The sequence below is a fragment of the Herpailurus yagouaroundi genome, unplaced genomic scaffold (assembly GCF_014898765.1).
Source record: "Herpailurus yagouaroundi ecotype Mexico unplaced genomic scaffold, PumYag 141, whole genome shotgun sequence".
In the NCBI taxonomy this organism is placed as follows: domain Eukaryota; kingdom Metazoa; phylum Chordata; class Mammalia; order Carnivora; family Felidae; genus Herpailurus; species Herpailurus yagouaroundi.
Genome location: NW_024412396.1, coordinates 42,140,214 through 42,159,355, shown reverse-complemented (window position 1 = coordinate 42,159,355; position 19,142 = coordinate 42,140,214). Strand labels below are relative to the sequence as shown.

General features: G+C 33.3%; 1 protein-coding gene across 18 annotated transcripts in view; it reads right to left on the bottom strand.

The window, feature by feature from the left end:
• Positions 1-19,142, bottom strand: part of GPHN (gephyrin) — a 645,091-nt gene that overhangs the window by 178,916 nt on the left and 447,033 nt on the right. For 7 of the 18 annotated variants that reach the window (XM_040477426.1, XM_040477422.1, XM_040477428.1 and 4 more), the window contains 2 exons: positions 18,095-18,151; positions 15,799-15,870 (listed from right to left, as the gene is read on the bottom strand). The exons of 5 other annotated variants lie outside the window; for them this stretch is intronic. In XM_040477426.1, coding sequence (XP_040333360.1) covers positions 15,799-15,870; positions 18,095-18,151 — 129 coding nt within the window. The remainder of the gene's footprint in view (positions 1-15,798; positions 15,871-18,094; positions 18,152-19,142) is intronic. 6 more of the 18 variants (XM_040477423.1, XM_040477427.1, XM_040477431.1 and 3 more) reach the window with 1 other exon arrangement.

Genomic DNA, 19,142 nt, shown 5'->3' with positions numbered 1-19,142 from the left:
CCCCCCCCCCCCCCCACTCACGCTCTGTCAAAATACGAATAAACATTAAAAAGAAAAGAAATAATACCACATAATAGAAAGCTTATTGAAATTTAACCATATAGGCATAAACCCCTGATATAAACATCCTCAACAGACATTGATTGATGATGCTGTCAAGAAGCCATTGACCCAAATTGCAAGTTTCCCTCTTCCTATACCTTCCCCTAGTAAGTGAATATTCTAAGCAAGATATCCCATTTGAGCTGTTGGAGGAAAGAAAGAGGATGAAAGATTCTGTTGCCATTTAGAGTTTGTCAGAATAAAAATGCCTTTCAGTAGGCTGGATTCTGTTAGAGGTTAAAATGCATTTCCCCAAGAAATAATGTTACAAATAGTACATAGATTCCTACATTTAATCACATATGTCTAGGGGTGCCTGGGTGGCGTAGCTGGTTAAGTGTCCGACTCTTGATCTCAGCTCAGGTCATGATCTCACAGCTTGTGAGTTTGAGTCTGCATGGCATCAGGCTTTGTTTCGATGACAGGAAGCCTGTTTGGGATTCTGTCTCTCCTTCTCTCTGCCCTTCCTCTGCTTGTGCTCTCTCTCTTTCAAAATAAACTTAAAAAAATTAAAAAAGAGTAATTTTTAAGAAAATCATATATGTCTATTTGACTCCCAATTCAGTTAAACTACAGTGCTATTTCAGTTTTGAACACTAGTCTAGAAATCTGGTCAACATTTTTAGTTATTTTCACGTGAAACTACTTTGCTCTACTTATAAGTTGGTAAATGACAGTAGAGTATGACATATAACAGAATTCAAGGACAATATGATGATGGGGTTCAGGACATGCTACCTCAAAATATGGCATCTTGGAATGTTAAATATTTTAAACTGAGTAAGTCTGAGAAAATGGCAGAAGCAAGAGGGTCTCTCTGTCCTTGCCCTGCACTTCATTCTCGAAACAGGTCATAAGCATTGCCCTCCCTATACCCTGAAGAAAGGAGCATCCTTATTTCCAAGATGTAGGGACGTGTTTCCATAATTTGGCTATTGTAGATAATGCTGCTATAAATATCGAGGTGCAGGTATCCCTCTGAATTAGTATTTTTGTATTCTTTGGGTAAATACCTAGTAGTGCTTTTGAAAAGGGGAAAAAAGGACCAGATAAAATTGATAATTCCATTTGCTGAAATCTAGGTTCCTCATTTCATTGTACGCAAATGCATATTTGTGTGAACAAGCAAAGAAAATTTATATTGCTGGTAGTCAAGAAGATGTTTATCTTAATGTTTAAAAATTAGGGGATTGGTGGTAAACCAAACCTGTCTGTAAATCTATCAGTATGAACCAAAGCAGGGTATGACCATGAGCTACTTAGAATTCATTAAACCTATGTAATTTATAGGAAGCTGTGCCAGCATGCATTGGATTACCTCCCATGTAGAAGAGACAAGTGGGTTAATTAAGAGAGAAGAGAAACAGACAAAATGCTGGCCTGTGGTACATAAGGCACATGAAGAAAAAGAATGCTAGGCATCAGCCTAGGGAAAAGTAAAATTCACTTTGATGTCAATTCCCCTTACTATTGGATAGACAGCAATAAAAACAAAAATGGCCACTGGAAATTTATATGTTGGTCCTTCTTTTGACTTAAAATGCCAGCCAATACTCCCTTTGTGTCTTGGTAATAGATAAAGCTTTAATCAGAGGCCTATGTACAACTTATTTACCAATCAATAACACTAGATTCTGACTTCACTTTTGTTTAAAGCTAACTAAGGAATACTTACTACTGGCTTAACAATAAACCTCAGGTTTCTATATTTTTTTTATGTACCAGTTCTGATTCCCATACAAATTCCTATCTAAATTTATGAGAGCATGATTTTTCATAGACTTTAGTTCTCAGTGTTTTTCAAACAGGATGTCAAGGAGACTGATTGGGGTCACAGAGAATAAAGCTGTCCTGCTCTCAGTAAACTTAGGTTTCAACAACAGGGTGAGAAAGTCAATTCTACAGTTTGAGATTCTCTTCACTCCCATTACATCCAAGGTCAATAAGGATTTAGAATTGTAGAGACTGGAGTAACTGATATTGTTTGAGCCCACATTCAAGAAAAATTAGGCTGCTAACCCTGTTATTTATTTGTTTAAAAAATGGCTATCAGAGTATACTGCAGAAACAGTCAGGCAGAGTAGAATGAAAATGTTTTAGAAGTACTGACTGTGATTACCATATGCTTTTAGAAATTAGAAAAATGCATGCAAATCTTTATATATGACACATATATAATGGGATATTTGAAACTGGGTTCTAACTCAAGATCTGGTCAATATGTGTATATTAAATACTCACTGTGTGCTAGATGGGGGAAAGAGTAAAACCTAAAAGAAGCTAAGTCAATGTCTTTACTCAACCAAGTTTCATAAACTAATAATAGAGTGAATACTATTCTAAATATACCCATTAGGGGGTAATTCAATGTCATTCATTCAATCATGCACTCAACCCACATTTACTGAATACCTACTGTTTGTCCCAAATTGATCTAGCCTCTGAATTACAGGTTTCAAACAAAAAAGCAGTTTCTGGTCTGCATGAGCTCACAATGCAATAGATAAAGACAGTTAAGTAAACATATTAATTATAACACCTCATGATAAATGCTGTAATAGAAGTTAGTACATATTGCTATGTGGATATGCATGAGATGCTCCTAACTCAGATGGAGGTAGGAGCTGAGGGGAGATTATCAGGAAAAAACTTTCTGGAGCTGGGATATAGGAGCAGAATTTTAAGGGACAATTACACTTTGGTTAGCTGAAGAAAAGGCAAGGAAATCAGAGAAAAAGGCAAGTGTAATTCACAGATATGAGGGACCCTGGCAACTGAGAAATGGCAATAAGTATGGCTGAAGCTAATTTCAACCATGACAGGAGGTGGTAAGAGGATTGTTGATGAGGTAAGGGCCAATTCCTAAGGGTTATGGAGAGCCACTGAAAGATTTTAAGCAGGGGAATGACATGACTACATTAACATTTTAACAAGTTCATTCTGGTGAGCAATGTAATGATTAGAGATGGTCATGGAATAAATGATGAGGGTAGAGAAACTGGTTTGGAGATTAATCTAGTAATCCAGATGAGAAATCCAACTAAATCACTGAAAGTATTCCTGGAGAGAAGGGCATAGGTTCTAGAGATACAAAAAACCCTGAATCTATAGGATTTAGGTTCTGAATGGTCATAAAAGATATAAAATAACTCTTGAGTTTCCAGTTTGAGTAATTGGGTAGTATCATATATTCAAATAGTGGATGAAGGAACAAAATTGGGGACTGAGTCATGTTCAAGGTGCTTATAACTCTGGAGAGAGATGTGGGCTGTAGATAGTTGATGCCAAGGTAGTTACTATATTGTGACAGTGATATTTGACAGTAAAATATGTGAAGCTCCTAGAATTATCCCTGACCAAAGTTAATGCTATAAGTAGAAACAGAAGTAATAATGATGATAAATGGTGATGATCATAATAACAATGGTTGATTATGAGAATTTCTGTGGTGATAAAAATGTGTATCTGTGCTTTCTAAAAAGGTAGCCACTAGCCACATGTGACTACTGAGCGCTTGAAATGTGGCTACTGCAAATAAGAAGCTAACTTTTAAATTTAATTAATTTTAGTGAATTTAAACTGGCTATCATGCTGGTCAGTGTAGATATATAGTGAGAAATAAAATGAGAATCTGAGGGGTGCCTGGGTCGCTCAGTCAGTTAAGCATCTGACTCTTGATCTTGACTCTGGTCATGATCTCACAGTTTGTGAAATTGAAGCACATGTTGGGCTCTGCGCTGACAGTGTGGAGTCTGCCTGTGATTCTCCTTCTCCATCTCTCTCTGTTCCTTGCCTGTGCACATTCTCTCTCTCAAAATAAATAAATAAGCTTAAAAATAATTTTAAAAAACAAGAATCTGAGAGTAAATCAAGTTGATCATCAACATGTAAGGAACAGAAGTAAAAACAATCAAACAGGCAGAAGGAAAAGCAATATAGAGTAATATTGTCTATAAGCACAATTGAAATTCCCTTCAGAAGATGATTAGGGTATGTAGGAGTTGGTAGATGTGGTTTTCTGGAGGAAGGTAGACTGGAGCTATTCAGTAGATGAGGGCATTTCAGAAAGACAAAATAGCACAAATAATGGCCAATAAGAAAGAAGGAATATAACAAGAAGGTATCCCTTGACTGGAGTGGTAGGTACATGATAGAGAATAAATGGCAAATTGTCCTTGTTTGCCAGGGACTGAGGGGGTTCCTGGAATACAGAACTTTCAGTTTTAAAACAAAATAGTCCTAGGATGTGGTACTTTCAATTCTAAACTAGGAGTCCTGGGCAAACTGGGAGAAGTTGGTCACTAGAAAATAATGTTAGATAAACAGTGGATTATAATTATATAAATCATAAAATTTATAATTTTATCCTATATAAAAATTATAAAGGATGTTGGGAGAGAGGAAGAAAGGCATTTACTCTTGATACAACAGCTCAGGGGTAGGCTACTATAGCTTCTTTGATTAGAGAACTGATGGGAATTAAGGTAGTGCTTAGGAAGGTTAGTCTGACCTAAGAAGAAAGAAGGACTAACAGAGAGAATCCAATTGTTTGGCTAATGTCCTAAATCCAAGTCTGAGGTGATTAGAGCTTACACATCTAAGAAGAAAAAGAAATCAGTGCTTACTATGTCCCTGGTACTCTACTAGATTTTACATAAATTATCAATTCTCCTTGAAACCCGGATATAGAAACTTTATAAGGTTTAGATAAGTTGGCTGATTTAAGAATTCGTTCACCATTTCCTAAATATTTTTTGAATGCCTCCTATATGACTTACCAAATTCATTATTTTACTAAAACCAGATTTGAAAGTAGATCTGGCTACAAAGTTCATTGTACATATTACAAGTAAGAATTAAAAGGAGAATAATTCTCTCTCAAAGAAATACATAGCCTATAAAATACTTACATCAAAAGCTTCCTAAACTTGTTATCCATGCATTAATATTTCCTCATCTTAAACTTTAAAATTCTCATGCCATTGTTCCAGTGATCACCTCTTTTGTATTTCAAATGATCAGAATAGATGAGGCAGTGTATGAGGATAAGCAGAAATTCACAGTCAACTACAACAGTTTAAAAATCTTTTTGTTACGGAAATTTAAAAGTGTTTTGCCCAAGTAGACAGAAGTACCCATCATCTTTTTTTTGAAAATATGTCAATCAATTCTTTTCAGTTCTTTTATAAGAATGTTTTGATTAGATAGGTTTATCAAATATTCCAGTCAAATGTGCGTTCCCATTATCTTTATGGCTGGTCCCTTATTTGGATGTAAGAGAGAGGTATTTTCTTATTTTGATTCAAACAATTTATATATTCTGGTAAGCAGCAGTTTTAGTGTTTTTAAAAGATACTATTCCTAACAGATTTCTTCACACTATCTCCAAATTCCCAACTATTATAAATAAAGAGCATGAAAACAATGAATGCAAGAGTGACCGGAAAGAGTAAAACATCAGAGAAAACTATACTGAAATAAATAATACATTTAATATTAAAAATTTTCTAAGTGAGATTTTGTGAAGTAGAAAATCTTAGGTGATCATTTCACAGTGTAGAATATTTTATTTTATTAGTTTCATCCAAGGTAAATAGTTTGTAGTGCTACTGGTAGTTCAAAAATGGCTCTATTTTTTCTTTTTAAGAGGAAATGTTACAGTGTTTAAAATCTAGTTTTCTTTCTTCCCTTCCATCTTTCCTTCCTTCCTTGAATATGTAGATCTACTATTTGCAATTCAACTGAAGTTTCCATTTCAGAAGCTCCAAATTGTCAGTCAGTCAAGGTTTGTTTAGATCAGAACTGGTGTTCTAAAAGTGTGATGGGTTCAAAGGGCAACTGTTTTGCAAGTTACAATTTGAAAATGTCACCATTTCTTAGGTAGCTAAAAGCTCTTAAGCATTAAATAAAAATAAAATTAAATTTCAGTCTCTGTCCACTCAACAGTAAAAATCAATTTAACTTCAAAATTTCTAATTATTTAAATCAACCTTGCTACTGGGAAATCTAAGACATTAGATATAAGGTTTTAAAGGGTTCAATGATTATTTTTTTGTTTATTGTTATAAATCATAAAAAATTTACATCCAGTGTATATTACAACTTTTCAAGTAAGTCAGAAAGAGCACTGTTACTACAAGGAGATAGTACTCATGCTGGCTTTCTTCTAAACTAAGTGAATTCTGAAGCAATGTTTTCAAAAGATTTTAAAAAATGAACATTGCTGGAACACTGTTGAAAGAAAGCTGAGATTAGCTGGAAATGTGGAAGGTGAATTCTCTTTTTTTTCCTTGGCTTGAGGGGATGAACAATAGTGTACACAACCTGTGACACTGATCTCATTACATTCATGATATTCTATGCATTCCAAATGTGAGGCCAATTCTAAGGTCAAGACAGAGCTAGCAGATTATAATTACATTTAAATAAGGAATAGTAAGTGCTCAATAAATATTTACTGAATGACCATACATAAGAAAAATAATTATAAAAGGTATGTCTTTCTAATATTTCCTGGAATTAAAGTTTGCATCTAATAGATACATTTATATCCTCTCACAAGAATCCAAACTATGTGATCAACCTGAACCAGGTAAATATAGTCCATGAAAATGTAAGACTACTGAAGGCCACCTACAGCCAACTTTTAATAACTCCTGAACAATAGCAGCAGAAAGCATGGTATTTAGGAAAAACAATTTTCTGACACTCACTTGGAAGCTTTATGACTTTAGGCAAGATATCTAACCTCTTTGAACTCATTTTCCTGGTCTGTATAATGAGGATGATGACAGTATCTTCTTTAAATATCTATAGTGAAGACTAATTGAAATAAGATAAATGAGATGTCAACCACAAAGGTTGTCACATAGTAAGAAAATTGTATTTTTCACGAAGGGGCAATCAACTACATGGAGTAACATTTGCTGAGCAGTAGCAGGTAAGGTTAGCAATTATGTTGTTCTTGGACAATTCATGGATAGATTCCTTTTTGAACAAAGCTTATTTTTTGGTCTTATGAATGTCACAGAAGACAGTGACATGAAATTGATTAAGCCAACGTGCTGCAATAGGTACTGGAGAATTTATTTCTTTAATGGTGAAGGTCAGTGAAGATGATGTAAATGAGGAAAAGAAGATATTGAGCCATGGAAAGTTTGGCTACCTCCATAGTGATGCTATAAAATAAAAAAATGCACTTAAAAACAGTTCCATCAAGAGGCTTCCATATGAAAAAATGACACATGAGGACATTTCTTGAAATTCTAATTAGTAAGAGTCAAAGTCTAAAATTTTATAAAATAATCATTTACCAATTTAAGATGAAATAGAAAAAATTATGGAAGGTTATTCTGTAATCCCTAAGGAGTTCTTCAAGATATTGGTCTTTACAGCATCATAAATTAAACATAATCACCACCTATGGAGTCCACAGAGGTATGGCACTGGTAACAAAAAAACCCTACCACAAATGACAAAAAGAGAAACACATTTTATGACAAATAAATAAAGCTAATGTGTCACAATGAAAGTAACAAATCCAGATAAAGTCAGAGTTCATTTAAGAGCAGAGTGCTAGGGAGCAAATGCTACAGCATACCCAATCCCATCCCCCCAGAAGCCAGTTCCACATTCCAACCTGAGAACCCTCCTGCAAACATGCTGTCACAGAGAAAGTAATACCCTGATGGATGCTGTAGGCTGTGTTTGAAGATGATGCCAATGGTAGACTTCTTATACACTCTCATGGGAAATGGAGAATTGCCTGGATGAAGTGTCAGAAAGAAATGGGTTATATATTTTTTACACTGGGAATCATAATCCTGGGGAATTAAGAAAAGACCTATGGAAAATGTGGTGATGAGATGATATCAATCTTGCCTTTCAACAGTCTGCTGATATCACAAGTCATTCATCTGCCTTTCATTACTTTCCTTTTCCTACAGATACATATTTCAAGAAGAAATTCATTCTCCATAAAATCAGTTTTAAAAGAAAAATCTAAAATAGCTGTAACATTCAAAAGAAAAAAATTACAGAAGATGGCTATAATTCTGTTGATTCAATAAATTCAACCTTGTGAGGCTAAACCCTTGTGGGTTTAGTCATGCTCTTCCTTTCAAGGCTTTTATTTATTTATTTTTAAAATTTTTAAAATTTTAAAGCAAAAAGATGCTATCCTGCCTGTGGTTCTGCAAACACAACCTGGTATTTCAGATGGTGCCATCTTTCTGGGTTTTTTGCATGATATTCTGAGACAGTATTTCTGCAAACAGAATAAAGCTAACAATACTGGCCTGCCCATGGTAGCTACCGTGGTCTGCAAAAACTACATGTAGAAATGTGTTTTGCCCATAAGATAAAAAATTAAGATCTTAAAATTCATAGGGTATTAAAGTTCTTTTATTTACTAGCCATCCTGAGGCACAAATTCTCTTTTCTCTCAGCTACTCAACAGTGCCTCTGCTTTGGAAAGGATATCAAAATCTATTAATATTTCAATATAATATTTCACAAAAACAGAAACACATGTACACTATGGTTTTACACAGTAAGAATAAGAAATTAGACCCCCAAAAGGCAAAAAAACATAGCTCAAATGTCATGTAAAATATTTTGTTAAAAGAGCACGAATCTCATGAGTGATTACAAAATTAATCTTCCAGATTATAAGAACCTTATGAAAATGTAAGTATCAAGGAAACTATTTTCCTGAGTAACCTAATCAGTTTTTAAAAAGGAATAAATCTTCCATTTTATATGAAAATAGGGGAATCATATTAACTTTCATTTAATAGGCAATTTGGGATGCTGTGTCTATGGTTAATGGGACAAGATTGTCACTTATTTAATGTAAATCTTCAGCTACCAGAAAGACCTAGACAGGCCTGAAAACCAAAATCTTTGTCTTTAGCCAATATTAGTTTAATAACAAATTACCTGGCTCAAAGAAATTTTTATGGAATTAAGGTGGTGGTAACAATCAAGTTGGCTGTTCAGACTTTAACCATTTCGACATGATACAGTGACTGCTAAAAAAAAAAGTTAACTTAGAAAACAGTACAGTATAAAAATACTGAAATTTCCTCCTAAAACAGCTAACTTTTCCCTTTTGGTACCCTCATCCCTTTCAGCCAAGTGCAAAGTGCAAGGCAAAATAAATTAAGGCAAAAGGAAAATAAAATAAGAAAAATGGTGAGGGCGAGCATGTTGTTGACCATGTAAGATAACACGTGCAAAGTATACCTCAGATACACTATAAGTAGATGAGCACGAGGGAAGCCGAGCCTGGTTTTGCAGTGGGGAAAAGAAAACACTGTTAAAGAGGAAGTGATAGCATAGTAAGGGTCTCAGAAGATTAGATAGCTCCATCACGAACACATTTGTCAGGTAACAAGATAGCCTTATAAGCAAACACTTGAGTTTGAAATCTCAAGGGTCAAGCTATTTGAGGAGAATCTTGTGATATAAAAATACCTGGCTTAAAAAAAAAAGAAAAAAGTCCGTGACAGAGATGACTCCCTCTGATCAGATCTGGTATGATTTTACTGAGAAGATGTTCATTTAAGGTTAATTGGAAAGCAGAACACTGGTCATTTTTCTCCTAAGGTACTACACTGATCTTCATTGCTTTATTAACATTGGCAAACTACATGTGATGTTACTTATAGAATGAGGGCTCTATTGTACATCTTCATATTGTTTTTTAAAGAGGGCACCAAAGCCAGCTCAGTATTCTGACTCTCATGTGCTGTTCCTATTATTCCATTCACAGTATCACTGAACATTCATATATATGTCCATGTGATATATTAATATATATATATCAATAAAAACACCATAAAAACATAAAAACTGAAACACAAATTCTTATCTAGACCTTTTATCAGAATGTTTCATTGATCTTTTAAAATAGCTATTTCATACTCAAAACCATGTTTAATCTTCATGATTTGAGCTGATAATTTTCTGCCCTGTTCTTACTTTCTAGGTTGTCACACTGCTATGGTCAATTCTCTGGCCTCTTCTTTCATTAGGTTGTACAATGCCACGTGAGCTAAATTATTAAGTATGCAGTTTTGAGTTACAAATTCTTCATTAAGTTCCAAAATGAAACTCAGGGTGGGGAAATGAAAGTATAGAAGATGACATAGTGGAGGAATCAGAAATGCTCATTATCTGATTTGTTCTTTAATTGTATTTCTAGCACCCAGAACAGAAGAATGTAGTAGATGCTCAGTAAGTGTTTAATGAATAAATGAACATACAAACTCTTTTTCTTCTATGTTTAAAAAACTGAACTGTGTGAAATAATGTTGAGAAGATTTTACATTTACCATCATAAAGATTTGTGATCAAATGTTATCACTGCCACTTAACGGATTACTTTGAGGTATTTTCTGAAATATGGTCATTATAGACATCTTAAGAAATTGAATCTTTTTTTCCAACCACATACACATCTAATTACACATACACATCTTCAGCAAGGTGCTAGTTCTAAGAAAACTTTGCATGTTTGTTTTATCTCCATAGCTATGTCCATAAAACTGAAAAACTTTATCTTTCATAAACAGTTGGAGTCTTATCTCCCCCTGCCCCCCTCAGTTCTCCATTTTCTGTTACCAGGGAAATTTATTTGTCAAGAAGATCTTTTATTAGTACCTTATTTGTGTATTAAAGTCAATTCTGGGAAGAGCAATTTGCAATAAGCATTAAACACGTCACAGTGTGTCATTCCCGCTTCCATGATGTCTTAGGCAACTGTAGGTGATTTTATAAGTATTAGATAAGAATATTTTTGTTCTAAACACAGACAGATTTTTGTTATTCAGTAGAAGTGAAATCTCAGAATTGTATTAGTTAACTTTACACATTAAATACCAAAAGTGAAAGGTAGCAAAATTAGTCTGTTTTCCAAAGAGATAATCCTGAAGTTGATTTACTGTCATCTTTGCCATTATTGTAGTCTGGTCATATTTATAAGACATACATCATCTACTAAGATGCTCAAGATGTTACATAATTATTATAAATTAAATAGTAAATAAATAGATATTAATATTTTGAGTACGTGCCAACACATCAAACAAGGAAGACTTATTAGGAACCTCAAATAAAAATATTCTTCATTTAAGAACCAAAGACAATAAAATTTGCCTAAGAAAGTAGAGTTAACAAACAAACTGATGTTTACTCCTTTAAAAGCTACTGAATATTTAAGGACTAATCAATGTTCTAGCTGTTCTTCCTTTCTTCAAAGTTGGCTGACTTAATGCAGATGCCTTTTAGATAGTTAAGTGCCATATATTAAGATATGACATAGTTGATCATGTCAGGGTGTCTTTACCAGTTGCACAAAATTTCCTATAGACAGGATGATTTTAGGTACATTTAAATAGGAGAAACCAAAAGTTGGTCTCCAGGGGAAAGATCTTTAATGAAACAAAATGAAGTAAAAACAGAAAAAAAGCAGAGTAAGCAAAAACACTCTAAAAACGCCTTTTAAAAAAGTTTGAGAGCAAGATTGGAACATACCTTTACACCCTAAATCTCTGTAGAGGCCTCCTCAAACAAGAGGAATTTATAATCTATATTTGCAAGGTTTAATGTTAATTTCATGGAGGGGTTTACGTTGTGTGTGTGTGTGTGATGTGGTGTGAAAAAAGAGTAGGTAGAGAAAACAGTGGCAAACAGAAGAATAAAAAAGTAAAGGTGGAAGATCAGGGTATCAACTCTTCTAGACAGATATTATTCTGGGCAGAATAATCTGAAACCATCCCCAGAAAAATGAGCAGCTCTCCTTTCCTCAAGCTCTAAAATGAAGATAAGTTTACAAAGACTCTATTATAATCATTTCTATGTCCTTGTCATTTTGACACACTAGCCGGTTACAGCAGGTCTTGGCAAACTTTTTCTATAAATAGTCATATAGTAAACATTTCTGACTTTCTGTGCCATACGGTTTTTGCTGCAACTGTTCACCTCTGCTTTTGTACTGTAAAAGCAACCACATATTATATGCACATGAATGAATATGGCTGTGTTTCAATAAAACTTTATTTTTGGACACTTCTATGTTTTGGACACACATATGATTTTTACATGTCATGAAATGACAGTCTTTTGATTTCCCCCCCCATTATTGAAAAATGCAAAAAATCATTCCTAGCTTGTGGGCCCACAAGAGAGAAAAGGATTTGGGCCCAGAAGCTACAGTTTGCTGACCTGTGAGTGATAGCATTAATTTGATGAATATAAAAATGCAAAAAAAACCCTCCCAAATAATTTATCAAAAATATAAGAACAAAGACTGGAATAAAATATTGATCTTAAAAAATCTATAAAATCACAACTATCTAATCCATTATTTATATTAGTCCCATTTCCTATAAGTCTTATTTCAGCATTCAGAAAATCATTCTTCAAAAGACTTATTCCTTTCTGACTTGATGCAGATAGTTTTCTTAAACTTACTAAAAACATAGTCTTATTTTAAGTGATAACTCCTCCCTTAACTTTTTCCACCTCAAATAATACCTTGTCTTTATTTATATTAGCATAGCAAGTACTTGTAATTATATTCTTTTTACTTCATAACCGAATTCCTAGGTCACTTATGTGTCAATAATCTGTCTTCATAAATCATTTTCCCTTTGATTGTTTGTCAAAGCCTTTAAAAAACTAACATATTTGGTTACCTAAAACCTATCTGTATGTTTGCAGCTCAGTAGAAATTTACCATCACATTGCATACACTGAGAAAATATAAAATTTGTGGTTTTGGTATTTTTACTTCTCTCCTTTCTTTTCTTTCTACTAGTTTTTATTTCATGAACATTTATCTTCTTTTTCTCTGAATATTTTAACACTCAAGCTTTTCAGGGTTCCATCACTCTTTAACTAATTCAACTTTGTAAACTCACTTTGACTTAATTTTGTAAAGTATTAGTTTGTATCATCTTATGTTTTCCAATTCTCAACTCTGTTTACACAGTTTTTGAACTTTAAGCACTACTTTTAATGTTCTTCCTACTAGATTCCTGTATTTGATTAAATGTAAAGGTAATTTTTTCCTTTATGTGGGATTTTTCAGTCATTATTCTCAACACATTATTAGTCTAAGGATTTGTAGTAACTTGCAATCATTTAATCAGACAAACTTTGTTTATAAGATGATAATTTGTAAAGCCATGTGATTATAGTTTTATTATTATTAAAAGTTACTAAAAACTGATTTAGGGTTCTGAATACTTCCACTTTGTACTACATACAGAAAATGATGATACATTTATAATTCCAGAACCTAACACATCCTACTTTTTGCTATAGAAGTGTCAATGTATGATAAAGAAGTACATTTTCATATGATAAATCAATTTTAAAATTATTCCAAAAATTACATCTTAGAATATTCTACCTTATATCATTGATTATCTGTAATAAGTAAGGATGCAGGAATCTTTTCTCTCTAAAATATAACACATAGAAGATACAAATTGAAGCGTTAATGATTTAATTAAGTCCTTATCCCAAAGATTTGAATGATGTCTCATTTTCCCAAGTAATAATAAAATATTTAAGTACAAACATGGTTCTAATCTTTCATCTTACTGAACTATTTATAAATGTTTCAATGAATTGAAAGGCACCTACATACTTGCTCTTGTGTATAGACGCCTAAAATAAATTTTCACAAAATGGAATGGTCATTATATGCCAATTTATCTCATTTTAGAAACAAAATCTGTTTATATAACCTATGCAACTGAGAATAGCTTTATTCTGCTTCTAAGCAACAATTTTTAACATGCAAGGCTTATTGTAAGGCATTCTGGGGTAATGGGATTAAAGGGGAGGAGAGAAACTAAACATTCAGCTCTTTGAAACACATCTTCTCTAAACTGAACTGTCTATAGAAGGTACAATTTGACTTTTGATAGTTTTCCTCCAGATACTTTTCTAGTTAATGGGAATCTTAGAATGCTATACCTCATATTCAATCTTATTAGAAAAAAAAAGGTAATCAGAACAAAGTGTGACCCAGTGAAATATAACAAAAGATGAAGACATTGGGGTTAGTCATTATATACTGTACCATGCAGTATAGGTGTTGAAAAAAAGAAACTGAAAAGTGGCATGATATAACTCAGTTTTTGAAGCCAAAATTTTTAATTTAACCCTAATCTAACACTAACTCCCTTCTATACAGGCCTTAGCAAGTCTCAACTATCTAGTCTTGGTTTGACTGAAAAAGAAAATCACTTCTCATGATTGGTTACAAAGAGTATGACACTAAATACATTAATTAATTAATCAGAATTTTTTTTAGGGCTTTCTAGAAGAATATCTAGGTATGTTCAGACTGATTTAATCATAAAATTCTTTTTTTTTTTAAGACAGTGGAATAAATTCTGGGAGTGATTATGGATGATCTTTCAACTTCTAAGAATATGGATAGAAAAGAACGACTGACTCACAAGAAAGTAGAAAAATGAGATACTTGCATTAATTGCTACATCAACTTAATTTAGCAATCAGAATTTAACAATTAGTATTAATAAAAACAAGTTTGAGGTTTAGTAATCAGAAATTTAATATAGAGATATACTTAACTATGTATAGTATATAATTAAAAACAAACTGAGATATCAGAGAATTATAATATCACTATTGTTTATTCTTTATAAGAAAACTATTATAGCAAAATGGATTAAAAGTATGACAATAATCTTGGGAGAAGTGGATCCAGGCCAGGCTAGGATTGATAGAAACTTCTTAAAAAGCACTAGGAATGGGATGTCAGAGTTAAATTGAGCCAGAAATTACTTACTGCACTAATTTAGCTTTTCTTCTGCCATATTTTACATCATAAACCATTTTAGAGATTTTATTTCCATTTTTTTTTTTTTGAAAAGATAGATTTAGGAGAAGGACCAAGCATTCTGAGTCTGAACTATGGGTCACAAAAAAATACTACTGTTAGTATTATCTATCTGATACATGTATAATATTGAGTAGCTATAAGGTATTGTTCTCCTTCAGAGTGCTGTCTTGGGTATAATAGCCTTTATCTCAAGTATTTGTAAGACGTTACATGACAGTGAAGATATTTACTGCTTAATTTTTTTTATTTTTAAACAAAAAAATTTTATCATAGCTATTCCCAAAGAGTCCGAGTTAAGAGAAGCCTATTAATTCAGAAGAAAATGTGTCTACTTGCTAGATTACCTATGATGATATTCTAACATTGATCATTTTCCTTGATAGCTGAAATTGAATTATTAAGGATCTAGCACTTGGATCCAGCCAATAATTTATAATCCTGCTGACATATCCCACAAGGGGCAGAACACAGTCAATGGAAAAGCTCCAAATGAAGTCTCATAAAAAGTCTCAGAAAATTATACAATTGTATAAGAAACAAATTTTGAAAAGAATTTTTATTTTGCATTGGAGCCAAAATGTTATTAAATCAACTTCAGTGTTAGTGTGACTTGCGTGTCCTCTACCCTGCCAATTTAATCTTTATTTCATAAACGTGAGCATGAAGCTGCAGCTAGAAAAGGAAGAGAGAGATAGGGAGAAAAGAGACAGAAAGTAAAAAAGATGGAGATGAGAGGACAAACCAATCAGATTTGGAATTACCAGTCAGCAGAAGTTTAGGAAAAAAAAAATCACCGAGTGAAATCGTACATTTACTCTGAGAGAGTATCCTTTCACATTGCCTTCTAGGTGATCTCTGAGCTCCTCCAGCTTTCGATGGAGCTACATGTAAACATCAGAAAATGAATTGAAAAAGCAACTTGTTCTCTTTTCAGTTTTCCTTTTTCCTTTTAAAAATAAGATCACAGCATTATACATTTCTCACTGCCTTTGGCAAACATTTCAAAACATTAAAGATCTTTGTATAACAGAAGAATACATGTTCAATAACCTGTGACTAGGAAGCCAACGTTTTATTTTAATTATAGCATCTTTTCTCCCCAAAGTGTTAGAGTAAATAAATAAATACTATAACTATCCTTATAATTCCTTAGAGATTCACTTTAAAATTTTCTATTTGGTAGAAATGTGGAATAAAAATACTTAAAAATTATGAAATTTGTCTTTCTTTCCCAAACACATTTTTTGATTTAGGGCTGAATGAATACATATTAAAGTAAATTGATTGAACCCTAACATGTATCTTTTTTCTTATACATATATATGTGTATATACATAATCATACTGTACATACACTTAAAAATAATAAGCACACAATTATAACTTGAAGTTCTATACAGCCAAAAGCTGAATTTAGAGATAATTAAACACACACACACTTGCACACACAATCCAATTTATAGCAGATGGTGCTGCACTTACAGATGCCATTTTATCTTTATTTCACTATCAATAATTTCTAAAAAGTTATGTCACACTGTACCTTTTTGCTTGAATCTGACTCATAATCCATTAGGCTAAACAACAGTGGACTTATCTTCCCTTAAAGACAAAGGTAAAATATGATACCTCACAAGAGACAGTGAGGAATGCTACTGACATATCATTGGGATGCATAAACTTGTATTTTTTTTACTGAATAATTTTAACCTTCCTTGATTTTGAAACAGGCATATAATCAACACTTCCCATCCCCTCTCGTTATCCTTAGTGAAAAAAACATAAAAAAACCCAACCAACCAAACAAAAAACCCCCCACAACAAATCACTACCCAGTATACAGCAGCGTCAGAAACAGAGAAGATGGCTTGTCTGGAATAAAGGACACAAACATACAGACACACCTTCATCCATGTGCACTCATGTGTGTGCACACACACAAATAAATAAACGACAACAAAAAAAGTAAAATTAAGAAGGCAGAAGAGGCAAGGAGAAGAAGGAGTGCAGAAATTAGTGCTTCATAAATTGTTAAATGAAAATGAAGGGGAGGTGTATAAAATTTTGAATTGACTTAATATTAGGCCTTAAGGTAGTTAATTGAATTTTGAGACATCCCAATGCAGTGAACTGTCTGTCATTTTGATTAACAGTTACTAATGCTGTTAGGACAAATGGGACTGAGAGATACAAGCAGTGGTTAATTTGGGGGGAAATTCCTCTGCACATTTTTAAAATTCAGCAAATTTTCTACCTTGCATTTATGGTGGCAGCATTAAAAGTGATCAATGACTATGTCTTTGTTTCTAAAGGGTGATAACTGGCTTACCTTTTCATTGTGATTGAATGTTAGAGTATCGAGTGCCCAAGATATATTGACCAAATAGATATTTAAAAACTAGCAAATGGGACCATCAGATCAGAAATCTTTAAGCTGCGTATTAGCAGATTACATACACAAATGGGCAAACATTTGGATATATATTAGTTTCCACTGATTGTTATATAAATTTTTTAATTGAAAAAAAAATGGGATTAAAAGTGTTTAAATACTATTAGCTATACATGAGCCCATTACACCAGCATCATATAAAATTCCTTTTCTAATTCTTAAGATTCATTATATATAACAAATGTTACTATCTCATAATTGTTATTTTTCTGGTATGAACTACAAATGGTAATGACACTAAAATAAAATTTAGTTACTTTTTATAAAAAAAAGCAAAAAGGGGAGATAATATTCTGAAAATAAATATTAGTTCTCTGTGTAAGAGGAACTTAACACATAGTCAGTGACATCAATCAGAGGAACGGTTTACTCTAGAACCCCAAATTATAGGCACCTGTAATGAGACAGTTGCCCTTTCTCTTGTTTGTGGTGCCATTCAAAGCTAGTTATTTGGCAGCTTGCCTTCAGCTGGTTGCTCTATGTGCAGCTGAAACAAACAAAAAAAAATGACCCAACAGCCAATAAAAATATTAAAATAAAAAAATGGGATGGTGAAAAATGGAAAAAGCCCCCTTCCTCCCACCACCCTCCAAAAAGGAAGAAGTGTAGGCTATAGACGAAATCTTGCCAAAAAAATGTTAGAAACATATTTACTTTGAGGGATCCAACTCTACTAGCAACTCCTTTGCTTTCATCCGGCCGTCTAATTTGCTACAATGAGGGAAGATGGGTAAAAAAGACAGAATAAAGAAAAAGTGAACTTAAAAAATTTTCTACACATTAGTAATACATGCAAAACATCAATCGACTCTTCGAGGTACCTCTTAGGATGCCAAGGAGTTAACTAACCCAGAGGCTATATGACATGCTCTGCAAATAGGCTGGTTACTAGAATTCAGTCTTCATTATAGCACTATTCCTGAGATTAGGAAACGGGCACTTACTTTTGGTTATCTTGGGGACTTCTGATGTAGCAGTTTCTGGAGTAGTGTTACATTTGCATTTGGTTTACGAAAAACAAAAAATTACAAATATACCTATGCAGAGAACTTTGTCTCTTTAAGGATTATAGTGTTTATTCCATTATAATATCAGAAACATCAATGGTATGACTAGAAACATGAGTGTTCCCTAACTGGAAAGATCAGTTCCAACAAGCACCATTCTTGGTAGGTGACAGAGTGACGCTCCTCTGCTTGCTGACCCAAGTGCTGAGGTTGTTCAGCTGTAACTGAGATTCCCAATTAAACAATTGTGCTGCCCAACCAGAAAATTTTAATGCCAGACCAATGTTAACTACATCCGCTCCCTCAAAACTGTCTGTTATTTCAGTTAAATTTTCCTCTTGGGTAAGATAGAGAAAACTAAAACTGCCATTTTAAAAACTGGTTTCACTTTAAATGAGAAAAGGAAGATTCTCAACACAAAGTGTTTCATTTGATGAGGTACAAATTAGAATTTTTTTTTTTGCTTTTTTATAGAGCTGTAACAAGAACTAATATTTGGTTAGAGAGGAAGATAAACAAAAAAAGTAGAGATGAAGGGTGAGGAAGCTTCAGACCAAGTGTTTTTACACTATGGGTTCCTATGCGTGCAGAATGATGGTCTCCATTCAGACCAGCATAGGTCAAGTTAGCTATGCTGGCTAGATGCTCGTGTGTGTGTGTGTGTGTGTGTGTGTGTGTGTGTGTGTGTGTGTGTG